At 36.9% G+C, this 21,796-nt stretch overlaps 1 protein-coding gene across 1 annotated transcript in view; it reads right to left on the bottom strand.

The window, feature by feature from the left end:
• Window positions 1-287: 287 nt before the first annotated feature.
• Window positions 288-21,796, bottom strand: part of Tm9sf2 (transmembrane 9 superfamily member 2) — a 51,660-nt gene continuing 30,151 nt past the window's right edge. Inside the window, exons 10-17 of the mRNA XM_020165398.2 lie at window positions 19,036-19,168; window positions 16,724-16,843; window positions 14,248-14,305; window positions 10,858-11,017; window positions 8,549-8,700; window positions 7,619-7,730; window positions 3,715-3,886; window positions 288-971 (exon numbers count right to left, since the gene is read on the bottom strand). Of these exons, the coding sequence (XP_020020987.2) occupies window positions 904-971; window positions 3,715-3,886; window positions 7,619-7,730; window positions 8,549-8,700; window positions 10,858-11,017; window positions 14,248-14,305; window positions 16,724-16,843; window positions 19,036-19,168 (975 nt within the window). The 3' untranslated portion in view covers window positions 288-903. The remainder of the gene's footprint in view (window positions 972-3,714; window positions 3,887-7,618; window positions 7,731-8,548; window positions 8,701-10,857; window positions 11,018-14,247; window positions 14,306-16,723; window positions 16,844-19,035; window positions 19,169-21,796) is intronic.

Here is a 21,796-nt window from a genome sequence, read left to right on the forward strand (position 1 = left end):
ACAAGTCAAGAATATAAAATACTTAATGACAATGTAAGGCCCACATTAAGAACTTACTTACATCATTTATCTGACTGCACAGGCATGACTTAACAGTGAAAATTTTAGACTGGACATAAAACCCGAAAGACTGACATTTCACTTAGATCAAAACTCGGAAAGTGTTACATGAACAGAATTCAATGCATGTGATAAAACAGTGCAAATCACCTTAAAATGTCCTTGGCCAACAGACTTGCATTTACAGAATCTCCTTGAATACATAACAGGTAATGCTGCAATGAAGATGTTTTTACAGTATTTATTAAGATAATAACTTTATAAATTGAAAGACTCAGAGGCACATAGTTTAAAAGGCCAACACCATGGGAATAATGAAGTCAACACAGAAAAGAAAGAAGGTATGAACAGTTACAATCAGTACAAGATTTTTTAAAGCCACACTCCCCCAATGAGCACATCATAGGAATCATCCTTCAAAATTACCATGATAAAAAGTTATTTCCTTCAAAGAAAAATAATTCTTTCCACCTACCGAGCCTAGAAAATCCTATTTACAATTAACTGTCGTGTATTTCATCAGTATTATGGCCTCTCTATTCTGCCATTAGAAGTATTGAAAACTTTATACCTATTGTATTTACAAATGCACATAATATTTAAATTTGCTCTTCATTGAGAACAACTGAATATATACTTAATCAAATCACAATACAAATGCTTTAGTGTCGAAAACACATTTTGTGGGAACAGGTGTATGGGAAGAGGTGTATTTAGAAGAATGTTGTTTCTGAAGGATCACTAGGCCAAAAGTCTGATAAAACTCAAGGTAGTCACAAAAACAGGTCTTTGTTGATGAAGAATTTAATTTATTTCTGTTTTAACTGGATGTTCTGGGCTTCTTCAGTCAACCTTCACCACACTGTATATTTTAGTAACAAACCAAAAGCATGCAAAGAAGCCAATTGTTCCTAGAAAAAAAGAACAAAAGTAAGTCCCTTTTCAAAGGAAGTTTGTTAATTTACACCAATACAGACTTAAAATGACTGGTCCATTTAAAAAGGCACAAAAGTATAAACACACCAGAAACAAACACTCCATAGACCATGAGCTTTTCTGAAAAATATAAAACCACTTCAAATCAAATTTCTTACAAAAACTAATAGAATTTTTGTATTGTAATGATCACCTAAGCTTTCTGTAATAGGAGTTATTTTCCTTACTACATAAAAGACTGAATTAAACAAATGAAAAGGATCCCACATTTTCTTTCTTATTTAAGAATATTTTGTCACAGAATGGAAGTGCTACTAAAATTTTTTCCAAAAAAGTGGTACTCTAAATAAGACTGCCAGGTTCACAGATTAAATGGGGATGTTTTCTAAATATAACAAAAGAGAACATCAAAGGGGTTGAGGAATTATCTCAGTGTGGCTAATAAGTATGACTAGAATTTAAATTTGTTTTTTCTGATTTCAAGTGTAGAACTCTTGTAAACTGTATTTAGACTTATTACATACAAATTCAGAGACTTTGTTTTGCAAAAGAATATATACTAAGTTGTAAAATTGCCCAACATATTTTCAAAATAAATTGAGAAAGCATTTTTCCAGAAACTCCCTGGGAAATAGTCAATAGGCTGGGGAAAAAACACAGACAGCAGAGGACAGATGTGGTCCCCGTTTAAGGTTTATATTTAATGTCCTGACTGGTTTTCCTGAACACTGTTTAAGAAAAGTATTAAAGACGACTTTCTAAATTGACAGACCAAATGTGGGACATTCCTTTGGGAAGTTCTGTTATGATACTCATTCTTCCACTGGACATGCACTGAGGACATGGTACATGCAAGGCTTTGTGTATGTTTTGGAGGACACACAGATATATACCTTTTAGATTTTCTTAAAGGTTTGAGAAGAAGCTGGGGTTAATTTCACAAAACTAATAGTGAAAACATAAATACCTTAATCACCATCCTGGGGGCAACCCTATGGGACACAATGTACATACTAAAAATGGTATTTTTCCTTAGGTTACATATTTTCAAAAATTATTTATTTACATGTGCATACATTGTTTGGGTCATTTCTCCACCCTGCCTTCAAATTTTTTTTGTGAAATGGATTGACTTAAAATTGTGTCAGTATGGAATTCAAAGCAAATACAGCCATAAACACACTTGAGGAAAAAAAGAGCATTAGAGTGCTCCCCACTATCTCAACAGAATCCATCCACCAAATGAAGTACATGGAAGGTTATTGGTTCACTGTTTGATTCAATTTGATAGGCTCCGAGATTCAGATTACCAAACTGGTTTAATGAGTTAGTGATTGTTAAGCTATTATTTCTACATATACACTTATGGACACAAACACAGAGACACAAAAACAGTAATTCCTTGTTTCATAGGCCATTACTATTTTCTAAGCCATTTATTAAGATGTATGGCTGTGTTTCTAAATATGTTACACAGCACCAAGATACGTACCCAACCCCACCACCTCTGGTGCCCCACCTGGAAACAGAGCCTGTTACACACTGGAACCTCAGAAGACACTTCACAGACTACCTAGCGCTCTTCAACCAACAGGCAAGTAAAACAGTTCTAATTTTAAAAAAAGAGCCAGTGACTCCTATCTCTACTCCTAGCAACTGGGGAGGCTGAGATCAGGAGGGTTGCAGTTAGAGGCCAGTCCAGGCAAACTGTCTGTGAGACCCCATCTCCAAAATAACCAGAGTAAAATAGACTGGAGGTGTGGCTCAAGTGGCAGAGGGCCTGCTTTGCAAGCTTGAAGTCCTAGTGCAAACATGTCGCAACAACAACAACAACAACAAAATAATTGCTTTTTCTTTTGGCTATTACAATTCCTTATAACATGCAACACAATCTTAAATAAAGTTTTAGGCGTACATTTTGTGCAATATTACTTTTCTTTTTCCCTGAGATTGCTCTGCAGCCCAGGCTGGCATGGAACCCACAACCCTCTCACCTCAGTCTCCCAAATGCTGGACATGGTGCCCAGTTCAACATTACTTTTTGTGATAAAGGTCCCATAATTTTCTTATTTCAGTCCATTCACTTACTCTGCAACTTCTTACCAAGGGCTTTAGATACAGAAAACTGTTATCAATTCAATTTGATGTGGCTCTAAAATTGCAATTACAAAATTTGAATATACATATATAAATGTCAATCCATATATAAATGTCACTTATATATAAATTATATAAATGCATTATATCCCATCAGGTACTTGAATTTAAAGTAGAGATGAAGATGAAACTTTTTAGTTTAAAAAACTTCCAGAATAGGAAGTGTCCTATGCTTGTCATTTTTGATGTCACCCACTTTCAGCCTCACCTGACATCATGTCCTCAATGTCAACCCTACTACTAAACTTAGCTGACAACAGCTTTTTGCCTATTTCTGTAGGAGAGCAAAAGAAAGCAATGACACCCCTCAAAGGTTAACACAAGGCATACTGAAGATGCTTACCCAGGTACCCTGTCCTTATAGCACAACAAATCCTGCTTCACCCTCTTCTGACTTGTTTATCATCTTTGCTTCACTGAGCTGCAACCCACTGGTGGGCACACCAACTGATGCTTACTTATATTGAGGGTTAAATACAGGAGTACTGAATAGTATGGGTTTTGTAAAGGGAAAATAAATTATTTGTCTAAAAACTTACTAAAATAATCTTTTATTCTTACCTGTAAAAAGAAAGAAGATCAAAACCATTATCATGGTATAACCAAAATACAGAATTGTACTCGCTGTTCCGGTGATCTGCAGTTTCGAAAAGAAATAGTGTATTGCATATACTAAGAAATAAACTGCAGTAAAGCCGCTGGTAAGGAATGAGCGCCACTGCCAATGATAATCCTAGGGAAAGAAGAGAGAAGGTAAAGAGCAAGAGTTACTCTAGAATGTCAGGTAACATGTAGCTGAGCAAAGTTACAGACCAAGTTCCCCAAGCGCAATTTTTGCCACCAGTTCTAGTCACTGGCTCCTACTGAACTTTGCAAGTTTCCCACCTCAATAAAGGTACCAGGAAATACCTGATAGCTGGTGCCACATGCCTAGCTACTTGGGAGGCTGAGATCAGAAGGATCGTGGTTAGAGGCCAGCTTGGGCAAACAATTCTTGAGACTCCATCTCCAAAATAACCACAGCAAAATGGGAATGGGCTGAAGGTGTGGCTCAAATGGTAGAGCGCCTGCTTTGGAAGCGTGAAGTACTGAGTTCAAACCCTAGTACCACCACCACAAAAAAAAAAAAAAAACAAAAAAACCCAGAAGTACCCCATATCTGTTATGGAGCTACTTAAAAACTAGATAAAAACATGTATGAATAATAATGCATTAGGTTATATTCCAAAATTTATGATTCTCAAGGAAAAGCAATGAACAAGACCTTACTTACATGGCTCAAAATTAATGTTCATTATATTAAAATCTAGTCAAGGGCTGACGAAGTAGCTCAAGTGGTAGAGCGCCTGCCTAGCAAGTGCGAGACCCAGAGTTCAAGCCCGAATACAACCACCAAAAAAAAAAGAAAAAATAATTTCTAGTTATTAATAATATATTTAAACAACGTAAGAGATTAAAACAGCTCTTCTTGCCTTTACATTGAGTCGTTTATAGGTTAACAGGAGATCTTTTAAAAGAGGACACTTCAAGAATTGTCCCATCATTTGGAATATGTGAAAACACTGAATTTTAAAAAGCACATGATTAGAAAATCCCAAAGAATCTAGACACACACATACACACACACACACACACACACGCACACACCCCACCACAGCTAGTAAGTGAACTCAGCAGTTTCAGGTTATAAGATCTACACACCAAAACCAGGGTGTATGTGCCTGTGCATGTGTGTGTGAGCATTTGTAGTGCTGGGGATTGGAGCCAGGGCCTAGCACATGTGAGGCAAGCTCTCTACCAGTAAGCTACTCCCCCATCTCAGTTGTGCTCTCACATACCAGCAGTGGACAACCGAAAGAGGACATACAAATATCTAGGAATAAATTAATCAAGGACATGAAAGACTTACATGCTGAAACTAGAAAACATTACTGGAAGGAATTACAAAAGATCTAAATAAATGGAAAGACACCCCACGTTTGTAAATTGGAAGACTTAGTATTGGTATGATAGTGGTTTATAGTGTCAATATAATCTCTATCAAAACTTCAAAGATCTCTTTTACAGAAATGAAAAGCCAATCTTTAAATTTCATATAGCATTATAAGGGGCCCCAAATAAATCAAAATAATCTTGAACACAAAGCTGGAGGACTAACCCTTCTCTATTTCAAAGCTGGGCAAAGGACTTGGATAGACTTTCTTCAAAAGAAGATATACAAATTGTCAATCCACTCAAGATGTTTGACATCATTAGCCTTGGGAAATGCAAATCAAATGAGATGACATTTTATATCTAGGATAGCTATAATAACAAATTAAAAAGATACAGAGAAAACAAATGCTTTGTGGCAAGGATTTAGAAAAATTGGAACCTTTGTATATCACTGATAGTAGTATAAAATGTGGTTATTCAAAAAGTTAAACAAAGGTTGGGCACGTGTGATGGCTCATACCTATAATCCCAGCTACTCGAGAGGAATGAAGTTTCAAGCCAGCAAGAACAAGCGTTAGAGACCCTATCTCAAAAGTAAGTCAGCATGGTGATTACATGATTACATGTCTAATCCCAGCTATGTGGGAGTTGGAGGTAGGAGGATCACCAACCAAGGCTAGTCAGGCAAAAGCCTGGACTCTATCTGCAAAACAAACTAAAAAACCCCCAAAAGGACTGGGGATATGACTCAAGCAGTACAGCACTTGTCTAGCCAGCCCTAAGCCCTGAGTTCAATCCCCAGTACTACAAAAAAAAAAAAGTTAAAGAACTGCATATGACAAAGCAATCCTACTCCTCAGTATATAGTCAACAGAACTGAAAAAATGTAGTCAAATACTTGTTTATGAATGTTCATAACAGCATTATTTACAATAGCCAAAAGGTGGAAACAACACAAATGCCCATCAATGGATGAATGTATAAGCAAAAATACAATGGAATATTACTGAATTATTAAAAGTATTAAAATAGGCTATAGCATGGATGAACTTTGAAAACATTCCACCAAGTAAGGCACCAGACACAAAAGGCCTTGTGCTATATGATCCCATTAAGAAGCATCCAGAGGGGTGAATTCAACTGTGACATATGGTTAAGAACTTTTGTAAATGTCACAATGTACCCCCAGTACAACAATAATATAACAGAAAAAAAAAAAAAAAAAAAAGAAGCATCCAGAGGGGCTGGTGAAGAGTGCTTGCCTTACAAACATGAGGCCCTGAGTTTAAACCCCAGCACCGCCAAAAACAAAAATAAAACGCACAAAACAAAAAAGGATCATCCGGACAGAATCTTTAGAGATTACAAAGCAGACCTGTGGTTTTAAGATCTGGGGAAGAGGGAAATGGGGAATAACTGCTTTAAGTACTGGGCAGGATAGGGTTCTGTGTGTGCATGTGAAAGCATTTGTCATAAGAATGAAGTGATGGTTGTACCATAATGTAAGTAAGTTTCAGTGACTTGTTTATTTTAAAATGGTCAATTTTATGTTGTGTGATCTTTTTTTTTTTTTTGGCTTACTGGGATTTGAACTCAGGGCTTCATACCTACAAAGCAAGTGCTCTACCCCTTTAGCCACACCTCCAGTCCATGTTGTATGAATTTAACCTCAATTAAAAAGCAAAACAAAAGGGGGACTGTCTGGGGGAGAGCCAGCAGAGTGGAGAGGCAAAAGAAGAGAGTGATGAGGTTTGAATATGGCCAATGTACATTATATGCATGCACGAAAATATCACAACTAGATCCCTATGTACAACTGATATATGCTAATAAGATGTTAAAGAAATAAGACAACATACTCAGCTTAACAGACTTTATCTCATGTAGAAAGTTATAAAAGAATGGATCTAGTGATCTACATCTTTACAACTCAATTCTACTATTATCTAATGATGCCATTACTTTGATGTTGCCATGAATATAACACATCACACTAATCACTGAAACGTTCATTTTTACTTAAGTTTTCACAGCCCATAAACATCTACATTATAATAAAAATATAAAACAAAAAAATTATTTCTGTTTTGAGGCAGGGTCTTCCCATGACATCTCAGGCTGGCCTTGAAACTGCTCTGTTGCCCAGGCTAGCCTTGAAGTCACAATCCTCGAACCTCAGCCTCCTGAGTGCTGAGCTTACAGGCATCCAACACTAAGTTAAACTAAGAATATAATTTCTTAACTTAGACATTTACACAACTCAACAGTGAAAATTTAACACAAAATGCTAGTCTCAGGAAGTTAACATTCTAAAATCTCTAATGGTAAGCTCTAAGTAAGAATACTGAGCTGCGATATGATCTTAATTCAATCCTAAAGAGGGTATTTTTGATTTGGAAATATAGGTCAATTTCTTTTATAATAAACATGTATACATACATCATCTTAATTCACAGTATTCAAGGTGCAACAGGCCAATGTTATAAGTATTGTCTATGAATTAACGTAAGTGAACACTGCTGATACATACCTCTGCACACAGGTGGAAATAGCAAAGGAGAATAGTTGCTTCAGAACATGTAATAACCAAAATGATAAATACCAGAAACAGGAAGCCAAACATGTAATACATCTGGTGTGACCTATAATCAAACATGTCAAGCTATAAATATTTTCATTGACACAATAAATGATGCAATCTATTCATTTTTCTTGAACTGAAAAGGTTTTTTTCTCCCAATTAACCACACAAGACAAATTTTCATAGGTTTAGATGATGAAGGAGGGAGGTGAAGCATCACTGGATTTTACCTTCTGCTCAGGAAGAACCTGAAACTACCACATCAAATATGCTTAGTCTACTCATCAAAAAGCTCAAGTTTAGTTCTAATTTTATGCTACTCCAACCCTCGGTACCATAACACATATGCACATATATTATAATAGAGTGGCTCAAAATTACCACTACAAATTTTCCATGGGAATAAGAAATCAAGAGAACAAAGGCACCTGGGGACTGGACAGGATCTGAAGGTCACCTAGATCAACCCCTGCTCAGTTGCCTCCAACAAGCACCCAGAGGACCTTCTCCCTGGAGCAATACAGATTACTTGAGAACATGGGTTTGGAGAGACTTAGGTCAATTTTCTGTCACGTGCAACTGTGTGAAATAATTATTCAACCTCCTAAACCCACTTTCATCTTTGTAAAATGGAGACAATGTCTATCTCATAGAATTCTGAAAATAAGAGTTAAGTAAGAGTGAGAAGTAATAAACCTTCAATTAATAATAGCTACTATCACTATTATTCATTATTCTTCTTCCCACAGCACAGATAACATACTTTTTGGCTCTTAGGATTTTTGGTCATCAAAGAACTGCTTACATTTTCCATATAAACAAAAAGCAAGTATTACATAAACTGGTAATGAGAATAAGAGGACTTTGTCCTCAGCTTACCAAATACTATTCAGAATGAAGAAAAGCTGTATAAAGATGCAGCCAAAGGGCAAAATTCCTCCCATGATAATCCCAGGCAAGGGCTTTGTGTAAAATGACTGTTCGGGAATCTGACGTGGAATCTGATTGGTTCGGACTGGGTGTTCAATGGCCTTTGGTGAAGGAAGAAAGGAAGGATTCATGATTACACACTTCTTTTTAAAATTCTTCTTTATACAAGTTTATTTGCTTATTCGCAGATTCCATACTGACACTAATGGCAATGAAAGTCTACTTATGTCATCAAACTCAAATTTGTATTCAGAAGCAATGAGTCTAATACCATCAGGTACAATACTTGGTCTGTCTACTGGAGCGAGCCAACACTGTTTCCAGCAGCTATCCATTGATGAATAGTTTTAGACAAGATGAGAAATACACATAAGAGAATGTAGTACTTGGACGATAATAGTTCATATCAAAACAGTTAGGTTTTTCATTTTAATTATATTTCACTGTTAGAAATCAGCTAGTTCTGAAAAAAATATTTTTATTTGGAGGTGGGCAAAGACATCGTTATTAAAATGCTCAATTTTGTCTTTGGGGTACTGGGGTTTGAACTTAGGGCCCCATGCTTGCTAGGCAGGTGCTCTACCACTTGAGCCACTCCACCAGTCCCTAAAATGCTGAATTTTATTAAGAGTCAAGAACACAAAGAAGACAATGACAGGTGATATGAGGACTTCTGACCATAAAGCATTGTAGATGTTCTTAATAGCTGTCCCCACATGATATAATATGTGGTAGTATACAAATACCTGGAACCTAACATATCTAAACATATAGATAACATGAGGGGGAAAAGGTAGCAAGGAAGAAATTTTTCATTTTCTAACAATAACAACAACAAAAAAGTTCAAAAAGAGCCTTCCACAGTTTTTGTGAAGATAAAATTAAATTTAAAACTTGATACTTTGAGTTGGGTGTGGGAGTGTATGCCCATAATTTTGACTACTACTTCAGAGACTGAGGTAAGAGGATCTCAGGTTTGAGGCCAGCCTGGGCAACTTAGTGAGATCCTATCTCAAAATAAGATAGAAAAGGGCTGGGAATATAGTCAGTGGTAGAACAACTGCAGAGTATGCTTAAGATCCTGGATTCGATAGCCAGCACTGCAAGTAAAAACACAACACCCCACTCCCCAAACACCTTGTTACTGTCATCAAGATTATACTTTCATAGAGCACATTATTTTTATATGCTATATGCTCATGTATGTAGGTAAAGAATTATATCATTCTTTAATATGTGCAATTTTTAATTTTTTTTGAGGGGGGGCAATATTGGGGTTTGAACTCAGAGTCTACCACTTGAGTGACTCACCAACCCTAATTTTTAACTTTTAACCAGCATAGTTTTAGAATTGTTTATTTAATCTATAAAATTAAAAGATTCAATCTGCCAGCTTACTGGTTATAATATACAGATTTTAAACCATAAATTTAAAAAAATTCCAAAGAATCTTGCATCCTTTAGTAGCTTGGCATGCCAAACGCAGTGGAGATCATGAAGTCATGATAGTCTCAGCCAGGTCATGCCAGGTCTCCCTCATGTGTATACTATCATGTTACTTCTTTTTCTTCTTTTGGTGCTGGGGATGGAACCCAGGACCTCATGGATCTGTTAGGCAAGCATTCTACCACTGAGTTACACTCCACGCTCCTTATCCTGTTATTTCTTATAACCTATGTGCTTGATATTTTGGAAGAAGAATAGGGATGGTAAAGCAGGGAGTAAGAGAGCAGTATTGATGAGACAGAACAAATTATTTTTTTCCTCCTATGCTGATGGTAGAAGGAGGCAGCAGAAGTGAAAAGGACAGATTGAGGGAGAAGAGAGAGGAAAGGGAAAGAGTAAAAGGGAGGAATGACTGAGACTTAATGTCAAGAATTAGCATATAAAATTTATTTCAAAGTCATGTACCAAGAGTGCTACTCTTACTTTTTGTTCTTCTTATAGCTTAACTTTCTAAAATATATTCTTTGCTTTGTTAAGTACTGTGCACTAGCAACGCTTATGTCTGAGAGATTAAATGCACATTTTTTTATTAAAAAGAAGTAACGTATTTAATGTCAAAATCTCAAAGTTTGCATGAATTTTATTGGCATTCCTTTCTCAATCTATATTAGTTTCTATTTACTTGAACTCTGAAATCTAAGTTTACATCTGTAACCTAGCTATCCCATTCCTAAACTAGTATTTTAAGAATTTGCACATGCTAATTTCCACAGCTGAAATTTGCTTGAATATGTTAACACTGGTCAACTTACATTCTTCTTAAAACCAAAGTATGCACCAATAAACGTCAAAGGCACAGATATGCAAAACCAAAGGGCCAATATGGCAACAAGTGTGCCAAAAGGAATGGCTGCTGAAGACCCTTCTCCCCAGAGGATCAGATTCATTATGAAGAAGTCTGCGAACACGATCCTGAAAGACACAACAGGTTCTGGGTAAAAGTAGAGTTAGAAGCAGAATTATATACCATTACATAATATATAATTAATAATACAACTTTAAAATTTTTAGCATATAAACAAAGGTAGAATTGACAAGTCATAGGGTATATGAACTTAAAACCTGACTAGAACTGCAAAATTGATCTTCTGGTTGGTTTTACTTGGTTTAAACTCCAGTAAGCAGCTTGTGAAAGTTACTTCTTTACATGTTTTCATCACTTGAGAGCTGTTGTTTTACCTTGCATTTCCTGTGGACAACTGCAGCGAGCATCTGGTGTTTGTTGGCTTTCTAGATTTTAGCTTCTGTGACTTGCTGATTACACTCACTACTCATTTTTTATTTGGGTTGCATATCTTTTGCAAAGTCATGTATGTGAATTATCTAAATACTCCAGCCACTTAATTCCTCATTAAAAATTTTGCTCGCCCAGTCTGTGCTTTTTCTAAACCTAAACATCTGAATGTGTGCAGTTAAATTTCCTTCCAGACTTTCTTCTGAGTACATTTTAAGAAAACATGTCTGGAATCATACAATAATCACTTTTATACATCTTAGTTTTGTTTTTGTTTCTGTGGTACTGGGGGATGGAACAGAGGGTCTTACATATGCTAAACATGTGCTCTACTAGACCCTGAATTACCTTGCCCCACTCCTCAGCCTATAGTTTTTAAAGGCATCATTTTATGCTCTGAGTATCCTATTTAAGAGAAGAAAGTACCCCTAACATGGGGTCATGAAGATACACTTCTGTATTTTCACTCGATTATTCTGCCTATTCCATTTTGGTGTTAACCTACCCAGAGTTAAAACTCTGCATGCATGATATAAGAACAGGATTTTTCGGCCTTCATATAATGAGCTGTCCTAGTACCAGTGATTCAACTGTTCCTCTGCCTTGTGATGCCATGTCTAGTATTATTCCATGCAGATAAGGTCCCTAGTCCTGGTAGGTAGGAGAAACATCTCCAAATTCTTTGACAATATCAGATCTTTTCATAAAGCAACAGTTATTTTGTGTGGAATGCACAAATTTTCAGAGGTTATCTAAAGTACTACATAAGTTTTCTGTTGCTAATACTACCGTGAATAGTCTTCTACACAGCACCCATTACCAGTAAAAGTCTTTAACTGGTTACTGGTGCTATTCAGGATTTTGGAATATTACTAATATCTATCCATTTTGCTAAATTCTTTTTTTTTATTAATTCTGTAAGTTATAAGTTAAAGAATAAAACTGCTCTTGTATACAAATATCAACACCTATGAATAATAACATGATTTTTGTCTTTTTTTTCCTCCTGGTACTGGGGTTTGAATTCAGGGACTTCTGCTTGCTAGGCAAACACTCAACCACTTGAGCCATGCCTCCAGCCTGATCTCTTATTTTTCTGGAATGTATTTCACCTATTTGTTTCCTGCCTTGCTATGAGTAGAACTTAAGTAACTGAAGCTATAAAAGTGACTTAATGGAATTTGCTCCTGAAACAGCTGGATTCTGTAGCCTGAGCTCTCAAGCATGTGTACGCTCTATTTACCTTACCACCTTGCTTGTGAACATCTATTTCTAAGGGTAAGATTAAAGAATATAAATCAGAGAACAGTTGATCAAAGACACAAAGAACCAGAATAGGGTATAATCTATGAAGAAGTTTTAAGAAGGTATGTCAATGTTAGACAGGGGATGAAGACAATGTTTTCCAGATTTGAAAATAAGAACATTACTGGTAAGCCTGAGAAATTTCAATAAAGTAATGGGGAAGAATACCAGAGCAAATGAGAATGGGAAATATAGACTGTGTTTTCAAGGCACTGTGTTGGGAATGGTAAAGAAAAATTCAGTAGCAGGAAAGATGCTTTTAGGAAACTCTTTTTAGGAGGTAAGGGGCCTAAACATATTTGTAGGAATGAGAAGAACCACATGAATAGAACACATGGAAAGGGAGCAATAGGAGATGTTAGGGGCTGGGCGGATGCTTGCAAGGCACAGATGCTGAAGGAAATCACAGAAAAGAATCTTGGCAAGCTGGGACACTTGTTGAGTTGACAGCAGAGGGAACAATGACAAAGAATATGGCTTGAGAAAAGTTTATGAATCTGACTAGAACATGAATGGCTGAGAAGCACTTGGATCTTCAATGGAAGCGCTAATTGAAGAAGTTATTTATCCCAAATGTATATAAAAATGCCAGCTGTCATCACGGTTCTGTTTCTGGTCCACAAGTGGAATGGTGCTGGTTTTAAGATCTCAACTTTTACATTCTTTATTGCTATTGCTTGTACAGCAGCCAGTTCTTGCACAACAGAAATTTGGGGAGTTGGGGAGCATATTAGATTCATGACATTAGAGGTGTTTTTCCAGAAAGTCAGGCTTTTGTTTTGTTTTGTGGTGATTACCTTTGATACATGTCACTCTACTTAATGGAACTGTTGCTAAGAAGTGACAATTACTTTTGATAAAAATCCAAAAACATATTTTTGCTTGAACATCTTCAGGGAGGCCCTGTTCCCGTGATTAGGTGAAGTGTTTTAAATTATATATAAACTTTATATAGCAACATGTCAGACTGACCACCTCAGGCTAAGAAATAGCAAGATTTCTACTTAGGGTGAATGCTAGCCTTCTCTCCTTTCACACATTAGAAAGATTTCTAAGTAAAGGAACAAAAACATTTCTTACTGCCTGATGCCAGTGGCTCATGCCTGTAATTGTAGCTACTCAGAAGGCAGAGAGAGATCAAGAGGACTGTGGTTTGAAGCCAGCCAGGACAAATAGTTCACAAGACCCTATTTCAAAACAACCCATCACAAAAAAGGGCTGGTGGAGTGGCTCAAGGTGTAGGCTTTGAGTTCCAACCCCTGTACTAAAAAAGCAAAAAACAACAGAAAACTCTTATCTAAAGGTAGTTTTCCCAGGTAAGTAGAGATGTTTGGCATCTCCCCTTCTTCCCCTTTTCAAAACTTAAATTCATTTTCTTAGGTACATGATTTAGAGAGAAAAATGAAGACTTAAGGAACTGAAAGGATGGGAACTAAAATATGACTGTTAGAAATTATTGGAAAATTTGGGCTGGAGGTACAGCTCAAGTGGTAGAGTGTTTGCCTAACAAACACAAGGCCTTGAGTTCAAACCAAAGTACCACAAAAAACCCAAAATGAAACAAAACCAAAGAAACAAAAAAACTATTGAAAAATTCACTTACCCAGGGCAAAGAAAGGATGTCAATAAAACATTTGTTTTCCACTTCTCACCTCCAAAGGCTACAGAAGAAAAGAAAAAAAAGTATAATTATAGACTCTTCTTTAATGCAAACCAAAACTCATAGTCCAGGTCTGGTATTTGCCAGACTGTCAGGAGTACTGGCTGCTCATTCTTAGAAAATGATCCTTGCAAATATGCTATGATGTCCCTTATTAAATGGTTCAAATCTCAGACATGCAACACAGGACAACCCTGACTGTGTGTTGCTTTAGAGAATTTTGCCTCAGCATAAAACAAACTCAGTATCAAAGGATAAGTCATCCAGACCAGTTCTTATTTATTCTTACCTCAGAACAATCTTCTAAATCCTAGTCTACTGTCAATCAATGGGACCAGGAATATAAAGGGACTCTTGTTTATCTTGGAGTCAGTTTTAGAATTTTTCTAAAACCAAGAATCCTTAAGTGTGCATGCAACACAATTAAATTTCCATACTCAGTCTGATTCTTCAGGACCCTTCTAGCACTATGGTTTCAAGTAGAACCCACTGGGAAGATGAGTATGTCAGATCAGGAGATTAAGAAAAGAAAAAGGGTTGCATGTGGTTTTTTGACAGAACAAATTTGCTTATAGAACTTTCACTGTTAGGGCTGCTGGAGCAGCTCAAGTGGTAGAATGTCTGCCTAACAAGTACCAAAAAAAAGAATGAAAGGAAAAAAAAACCAAAAACCAGTGTAAACCTTTTATTTGCCTTTGTCCCCTCTAGTTTTCTCCCCACTTAAAAATACCAAATAATGATATATGTAGACCAGCATACAATGGAAGTACTTTTCTTTTCCCCATTTTAAGTCAGAAATGAAACGCGCTGAGATGAAACAGCTCTGCTTTTTGCGGTACTGGGGTTTGAGCTCAGGGCCTCACACTTGTTAGGCAGGGGCTCTTACCATTTGAGTCACTCTGCCAGTGCTGTTTTGTGTTGGTATTTTTGAGAGAGAACTATATGCCTGGGGCTGGCCTCAAATGGAGATCCTCCTGATCTCTGCCTCCTGAGTAACTAGGATTATAGGTGTTGGCCACCAAGCCCAGCTGAGAACAGCTTTGTTTTTTAAAAAATTTTAGCATTATTTATAATAAAGTTTAAGTACCAAGATGGGTGCCAGTGGCTCACACCTATAATCTTAGCTATTCAGGAGGCAGAGATCAGGAGGATGTGGTTAGAAGCCAGCCCAGACAAATAGTTCGAGAGACCCTATCTCGAAAAACTCTTCACAAAAATAGGGCTGGTGGAGTAGCTCAAGGTGAATGCCCTGAGTTCAAGCCCCAGTACCACAAAAAAAAAATTAATAAAGTTTAAGAACCACTTGCTCTAAAAGAACATGATAAAACTTTATACACACATAAAATCATAAATATGAATTCAGCATTACTGACAGACTGTCATGAAATTGTGTTTAATACAACTCCTAAATTCAAATAATATTTATAAAATATGAAAAATACTTTCATAAGTTGGGTGTGGTGAAACATACCTGTAGTCCTAGCTACTTGGGAGGCTGAGGCAGGATTGCTTGAGCCCAGGAATTCAGAACCAGACTGGAAAATGCAGCAAGACATGCCCTAGCCCCCCACTAAAAGAAATTCTACGAAAAAGTACTTTCCTTTTCTTTTTTTATTGTTTTATTATTCATATGTGCATACAACAGTACTTTTCTATATAGGGCCACCAACAGCACCTCTCAGTAATTTCCTGTCTAATTAACATGCTACCTAATCTGCAGCAGGGAGATCTGAAGGACAGACAGGTGTTAAGAGTAGTTAGGCACAAAGGTGACATGCTCTGATCCTGCCATGCTGTTTTTTAAGCTATCTGATCCCATCTCAGCCCTACTCTGTGGCCTGACCTGTTCACTGAATTTTTTCTTCCAGAAAGCAAGTATATAAGAGATTGTAACTAATGTTATTACAAAAGTAACTTATTTCAGGGAACTCGAAATAGTGAGACCTTAGTTTACTTTAAATACAATTTTATAAATATTAAATTGATAGGTTAAGTATGACCTCTTATGGAAGAACAAGTAAACCTAGATATGTTTCTTAATTCAGTTAAGAAACTTGTTTGTGTAAGTTCTTCCTTTGTTAGTCTCTACATGCTTCTATGAACATAACAAAGCTTAAAATAAAATGAGGGAGCAGTGCGCTGGTGGCTCATGCCTGTAATACTAGCTACTCAGGAGGCAGAGAGATCAGGAGGATCGTGGTTCCAAGTCAGCCCAGGCAAACAGTTTGGGAGAGGATGGTAGATAAGCAGCATCTAATTACTTATTTCATGATCTAAGCATTTTAAACAGATAAATCTACAGATAATCATTCACGTAACAAAGCCACCAACCAAGCTTCTTCCCCCTAGGAGAGACATGTGCAATATATGCTTCAGAGCCTCACTCATCTGACACTTAATCACAACGGTTTTTACTTACACTTATAGAATCTGGCAGCAACGTAGCCTGCAGGTGTGCCCAGCAGCACCCATAAGACGACAGCACATGTCATCAGTGCTCCTCGATTGGCAGGGGACAAAAATCCCAGGCAAGCAAAAACTAAAAAATAAGTCATTAAAGGTTATAAATGTTACTCTGCTTCTGTTTCCTTTGTTGCAAAATGATAGACCTCTCTCATTTTAATTTTTTAAAAATAAAACAAATACAACCTCAGGAAAAACATACACTCCTACCATGCAGCTGTATCAGGCCTGAGTAGTATTTAATGTACTGCATCAAATGACCCTACATCATATGACTCCACTTAAGAGTTTCTCTCATCAGGGTCCATAAGACCCCATCTCTCCCACGACCAAGGGAGGCTGAACAGATGTACAAGAGAGCTTTCAGCTCTTCTGAGATTCAAGTACAGCCTTCAAAATTAATGTAAATAAAAATATTCCCATTTAAAATACAAGATACTCTGTGATAAAACAAATACTTAAAAAACATTTAAACATATGACAGAAAACTAATATAGAGCAAAATCGGGGGGGGAAACAGTTCAAGGTTCCATAAACTTTTCGTGACTATGAAAGGACTTGGTCAATGATAGGGAAACTGTCCTCCTACATTTACTTTAGCTTTGTTGGCTTTGTTTGCTCTTCCTTATATATACCACCTTCCTACTAATGAGGATAAAAATTCTATCTTACATTCATAGACTTCCAGTTTTAAGTTCAGAAGTCATGACTTGCTTATAATTCCAAGGCCAGGAAGAGACTGCCAAGAAGAGTTTCAAGTGGCTTTCAATCCTCATAGCAAAGAAATGCCCACTGTTTCCCCATACAGTGTGCATGACCAGGCACATATATCTTCTGACTAGTCCCAAAGTCATGACCAGCAGGAAACAGATCAGGGTAGTTTAAAGATCTGCCAGAAAATCAACTGGGACCCTGCCTCAGTCCCAGGCCTGAGAAAGGGACAGTCCTTATGCAGAAAATCTGTATTTGAGGATTTAGGGAGAATGATTCCTTTCATTTCCTATTCTAGACTCTGAAACTTTTCTTCCTCGTAAGTTCACTTTCTAGCTGACCTCAACAAGGACCAGATTGATGGAGTAGCAGAAAGTGGCTTCTGATAAAATTTTATAGCAGAGTTCCATCTTCAAGCATCCCTTCTGGTTTAAGTCCGCCTTGACTCTCCAGCATCAAATGCCTTTGTATTGGTCTCTAGTGTATCCAAACCTCTTTTATGATGTCTTCTCCCAGCCTACCCTCTTCAATCTAATCTTATAAATTCTAGCCCTATCTATCAAAGCTGTAGCCACTCAAGTTGTTAGTAAATTTAAAAAACATATGTTTTGATTAGTCTTCATATCGATCCTGAAGGTCTGAAACAGTGGTTCCCAAACTAATTCAGGTGCCAACAATCCTCTTTGCAAAACATTTATATAGTTAATTTCATTATCAAAATTTGGGACTATTTTACTAATGAAAAATGACTATACTGTTATCTATTTACTATGCAATCAAACACAGGAACAAATGTTTAGTAAAAAAATGGGAAAAAATATAAAATGCAGAAAATTCTATTCATAAACCTTTTTTCTTTTATAATTAGGAAAACTAAAAGAATCTGGAATTAACGTATCCCCAGAGAGCAATCTCAGAACCACCTGTAGCTGACAACTACCTCTTAAAGGAGGTCTGTTTGAAGAAAGGAAAAAAAGGCCATCCTGATTAACAAAACTTTAAATAATAATGTTTTTAAGGTACTCAGGTGGTTCAGGAAGAGGTATTTTCTTTTGTGTGTGTGTGGGAAGACCTTTCATGAACACTGGTAGAAAAAGAAAGAAGTTTTGCTTCCTAAGTCCTCTCCAGATGAGAAACAGCTACAAAAAATCCTCCTGCCTCCCACCATCACCCTTCCCTTCCTCCTTCACTCCTGGAGCCCAAGTATGTCCTGGAATCTTAATCAATGGCTCCTTCCCTTGAAGGTTGGGTAGAATCGTCAATCTGAGTGACTCTGGTTCCAGGCCAGCCACAATACAGATGTTCTAAAAGGACCTACTTATCTGTAGCCCAGAGTCACCAGACAAAGGGCTGGTCTACAGAGCTGCAGGGTGATACTGAGTCAGCCTTGGGGAGCATCTAACCTGTTCCTACCCACTAAGAGTCAAAGCACACAGATTTTAGAGTTAAAAGGACTCTTAGAAACAATCTAGCCTAGTTACTTCACTTAGGAAACTGGTTTCAAATAATTATTTAGAAAAAGTATTTTCTACTTTTAAATTTTCACTCAGCACTTACACAAAGTTACAAAAGTCATAATTAAAATCTGTGTCCCAGATCCTAGAAAGACTGACAGCAGCATCCCTTTTCTTGGAGGACGGAATATATCACCATGAACTAGTTTCCAGCCAAATTCTTCCTGGGCATCTTCCTACAAAGAGAATGACATCAGTTCAATGTGTCATATGGTATCATCAAAACAACTGGACAGTTTGTTCACTAATAAAGACAGAATGTTTATAAAATTTATAAATGTTCATATCTATTTCAGTTTTGAAGAGCACAGCCTGAAGTTCTTGAATTGTTTATAAAAGAATGTTGTGTATTAACATCTATACATATATTTATTGAGAAACTTTATGGTCTGGGGATTTAGCTCATTGGTAGAAAGTCTACCTAACACACATCAAGTCCTGGGTTCTATCCCCAGCACTACCAAGGTGGGGGAAGGGAGAAGGCAGCGGCAAAGGTTGCTTTACAAAGACATGTGAGTTGGGCGCTGGTGGCTTGCATCTGTAATCCCATCTACTCGGGAGACAGAGATTAGGAGGATCTTGATTCAAAGCCAGTACAGACAAACAGTTAGTGAGAACCTATCTAGAAAACATCCAACACCAAAAAGACAATGTGATTCCCATCTAATTTTACTCTAACTTTGTGATCCAACTTAACATTTTTTCACATTGCAAAACTAAGTTCTACTTCAACAAACGAATTATCCATTTACAATCCATTACAAACGAACATTCTGAGGTCAGATACTTGCTTATGCATGTGGACATTCGCAACCATTGCTGGATGCTGAGGAAGTGCCACTAGGTCCTGGTCACAGCCCAGTTGAACACAGTGGACACAGCTCAGACTTTTGGACTCAGCTAGAGGATTATGGGTTCAGCAGTCATCTGGCTTAAGTGTTGCCTTTATTGCAGGTACCACACTGGCAGTTCTTAGCAAACATATGTGCTTATGTAACTACATTCTTGTTACCCTTGCAGAGATAATATACTTGTAATAAGAAAATATATGAATATGTTTTCTTATTTTTTAAATAAAATGGTAGCATATTATATACATATTTCTCTTTTCCTTTTTTTGTGAGGTAAGCTACTACATATAAATCAACTAAATCTGTAATGTGAAAATTGTATGAAGGTATTAATCCGGCTCTAGCCTGAGCTAACCTAGAACTTGCTTGCTATGTAGCCCTAAACTTGAGATCTGCCTGCTTCAGCCTACTGAGTGCTGGGATGACAGGTGTGTGCCACCATACATACATATTTCATAATTTGCTTTTTTAGTCTAATAACATCTTTTTTGGGGGTAGTACTGGGGTTTGAACTCAGGAACTCATGTTTGCTAGACAGGTATTCTACCACTTGAGCCACTCTGTCAGACCCAGTCTAATAACATCTTGAAGATTCTTTCTACTCTAAGTATATACAGAGTTGTCCTATTCTTTTTTTAATGATTATAAGTATTCATTATATTGATGCCATAATTTATGGTCATTTCACTACTGATGAAAATTTGGGTTACTTACAATCTTCGGCTATTTATAAGCAATAATAACATCTACTGTTTTAAAATAAAAATAACAGTAAGCCAGGTGCTGATCACTCACACCTGTAATCCTAGCTACTTGGGAGGCTAAGACTGGGAGGATCATGATTCAAGGCCAGTCAGGGCAGGGAGTCTGTAAGATTCCTTCTAAACCAACTGCTGGCTGCAGTGGGGCCTACCTGTCATCACAAGCTTTGGGGGAGGCTGAGATTGGAAGGATCAGAGTTCTAGGCCAGCCCAGGCAAAAAAGCAAGAATGTCTCAATGGAAAAGGATGTGCTGACATGCGACTGTCAGCTTAAAATAGAAGGCTCCTGGACCAGGCCAGCCTGGGCAAAAAAGCAAGAACTTCTCTCCAAAATAATCAGAGCAAAAAGAGCTGGAGGCATGGTTCAATCTGTAGAACACCTGCCTTGCATGTGTGAAGCCCTGTGTTCAAACTCCAATAGTGCCAAAAAAAAAAAAAAAGAAAAAAAAGAAAAAAAAATCCTTTGCATTCACATTAACTTCAAAAAATGAAATTGTTGAGCTAAACTATTTCATGAACGAGGATAGATATGGCCAAACTGCCTTCCACGTGTTACAGCACTTTACATTTTCATACACTGTGTATCCAAGTGCCCCTGTCTGCAATCCCCCAAAATAGGAACATATTTTGATTTCAGCCAATGCATCCCATGGACAATTTTTTTTAATAATATTGCACTGTACTTTTAATTTGCATTTCTCTTATTATGAACAATGTCACATCTTTTAATATATTTAAGAACCACCTATATTTTCTTTTTTATGGACTACCTTTTCATGTATCTTTCCTACTTTCTTTCCAGGTTGTTGATTGCTTTCTTAATAATTTTAGGATTTCCTTATTTATTGGGGAATTAACTGTGACAATTGTTTAAAAGATTTTTCCCATGTGACACTTTCTCTTTTTTTTGGGCTACATACATATATACATTGCCACTTGTACATTTTAAGTGTTTATTTATTTATTTGTGGTACTGTGGTTTGAACTCATAGCCTCAAGCTTGCTAGGCAGGTGTTCTACCACTTGAACCACTCCACTTGTATTTCTTTAAATGTAGTAATCACAGAGCAATCTTTTCCTTTACAGTTTCTGGATGTCATAAAATTCTACCCTTCTCCAAGATTTAAACTTAACTTTCCATGTGTTCTAACAGTTTATAGAAGTCTTTCCATTTAAGTCACTTTTTTAATTT

This window comes from Castor canadensis, chromosome 10 (genome assembly GCF_047511655.1).
Source record: "Castor canadensis chromosome 10, mCasCan1.hap1v2, whole genome shotgun sequence".
Classification (NCBI taxonomy): Eukaryota; Metazoa; Chordata; class Mammalia; order Rodentia; family Castoridae; genus Castor; species Castor canadensis.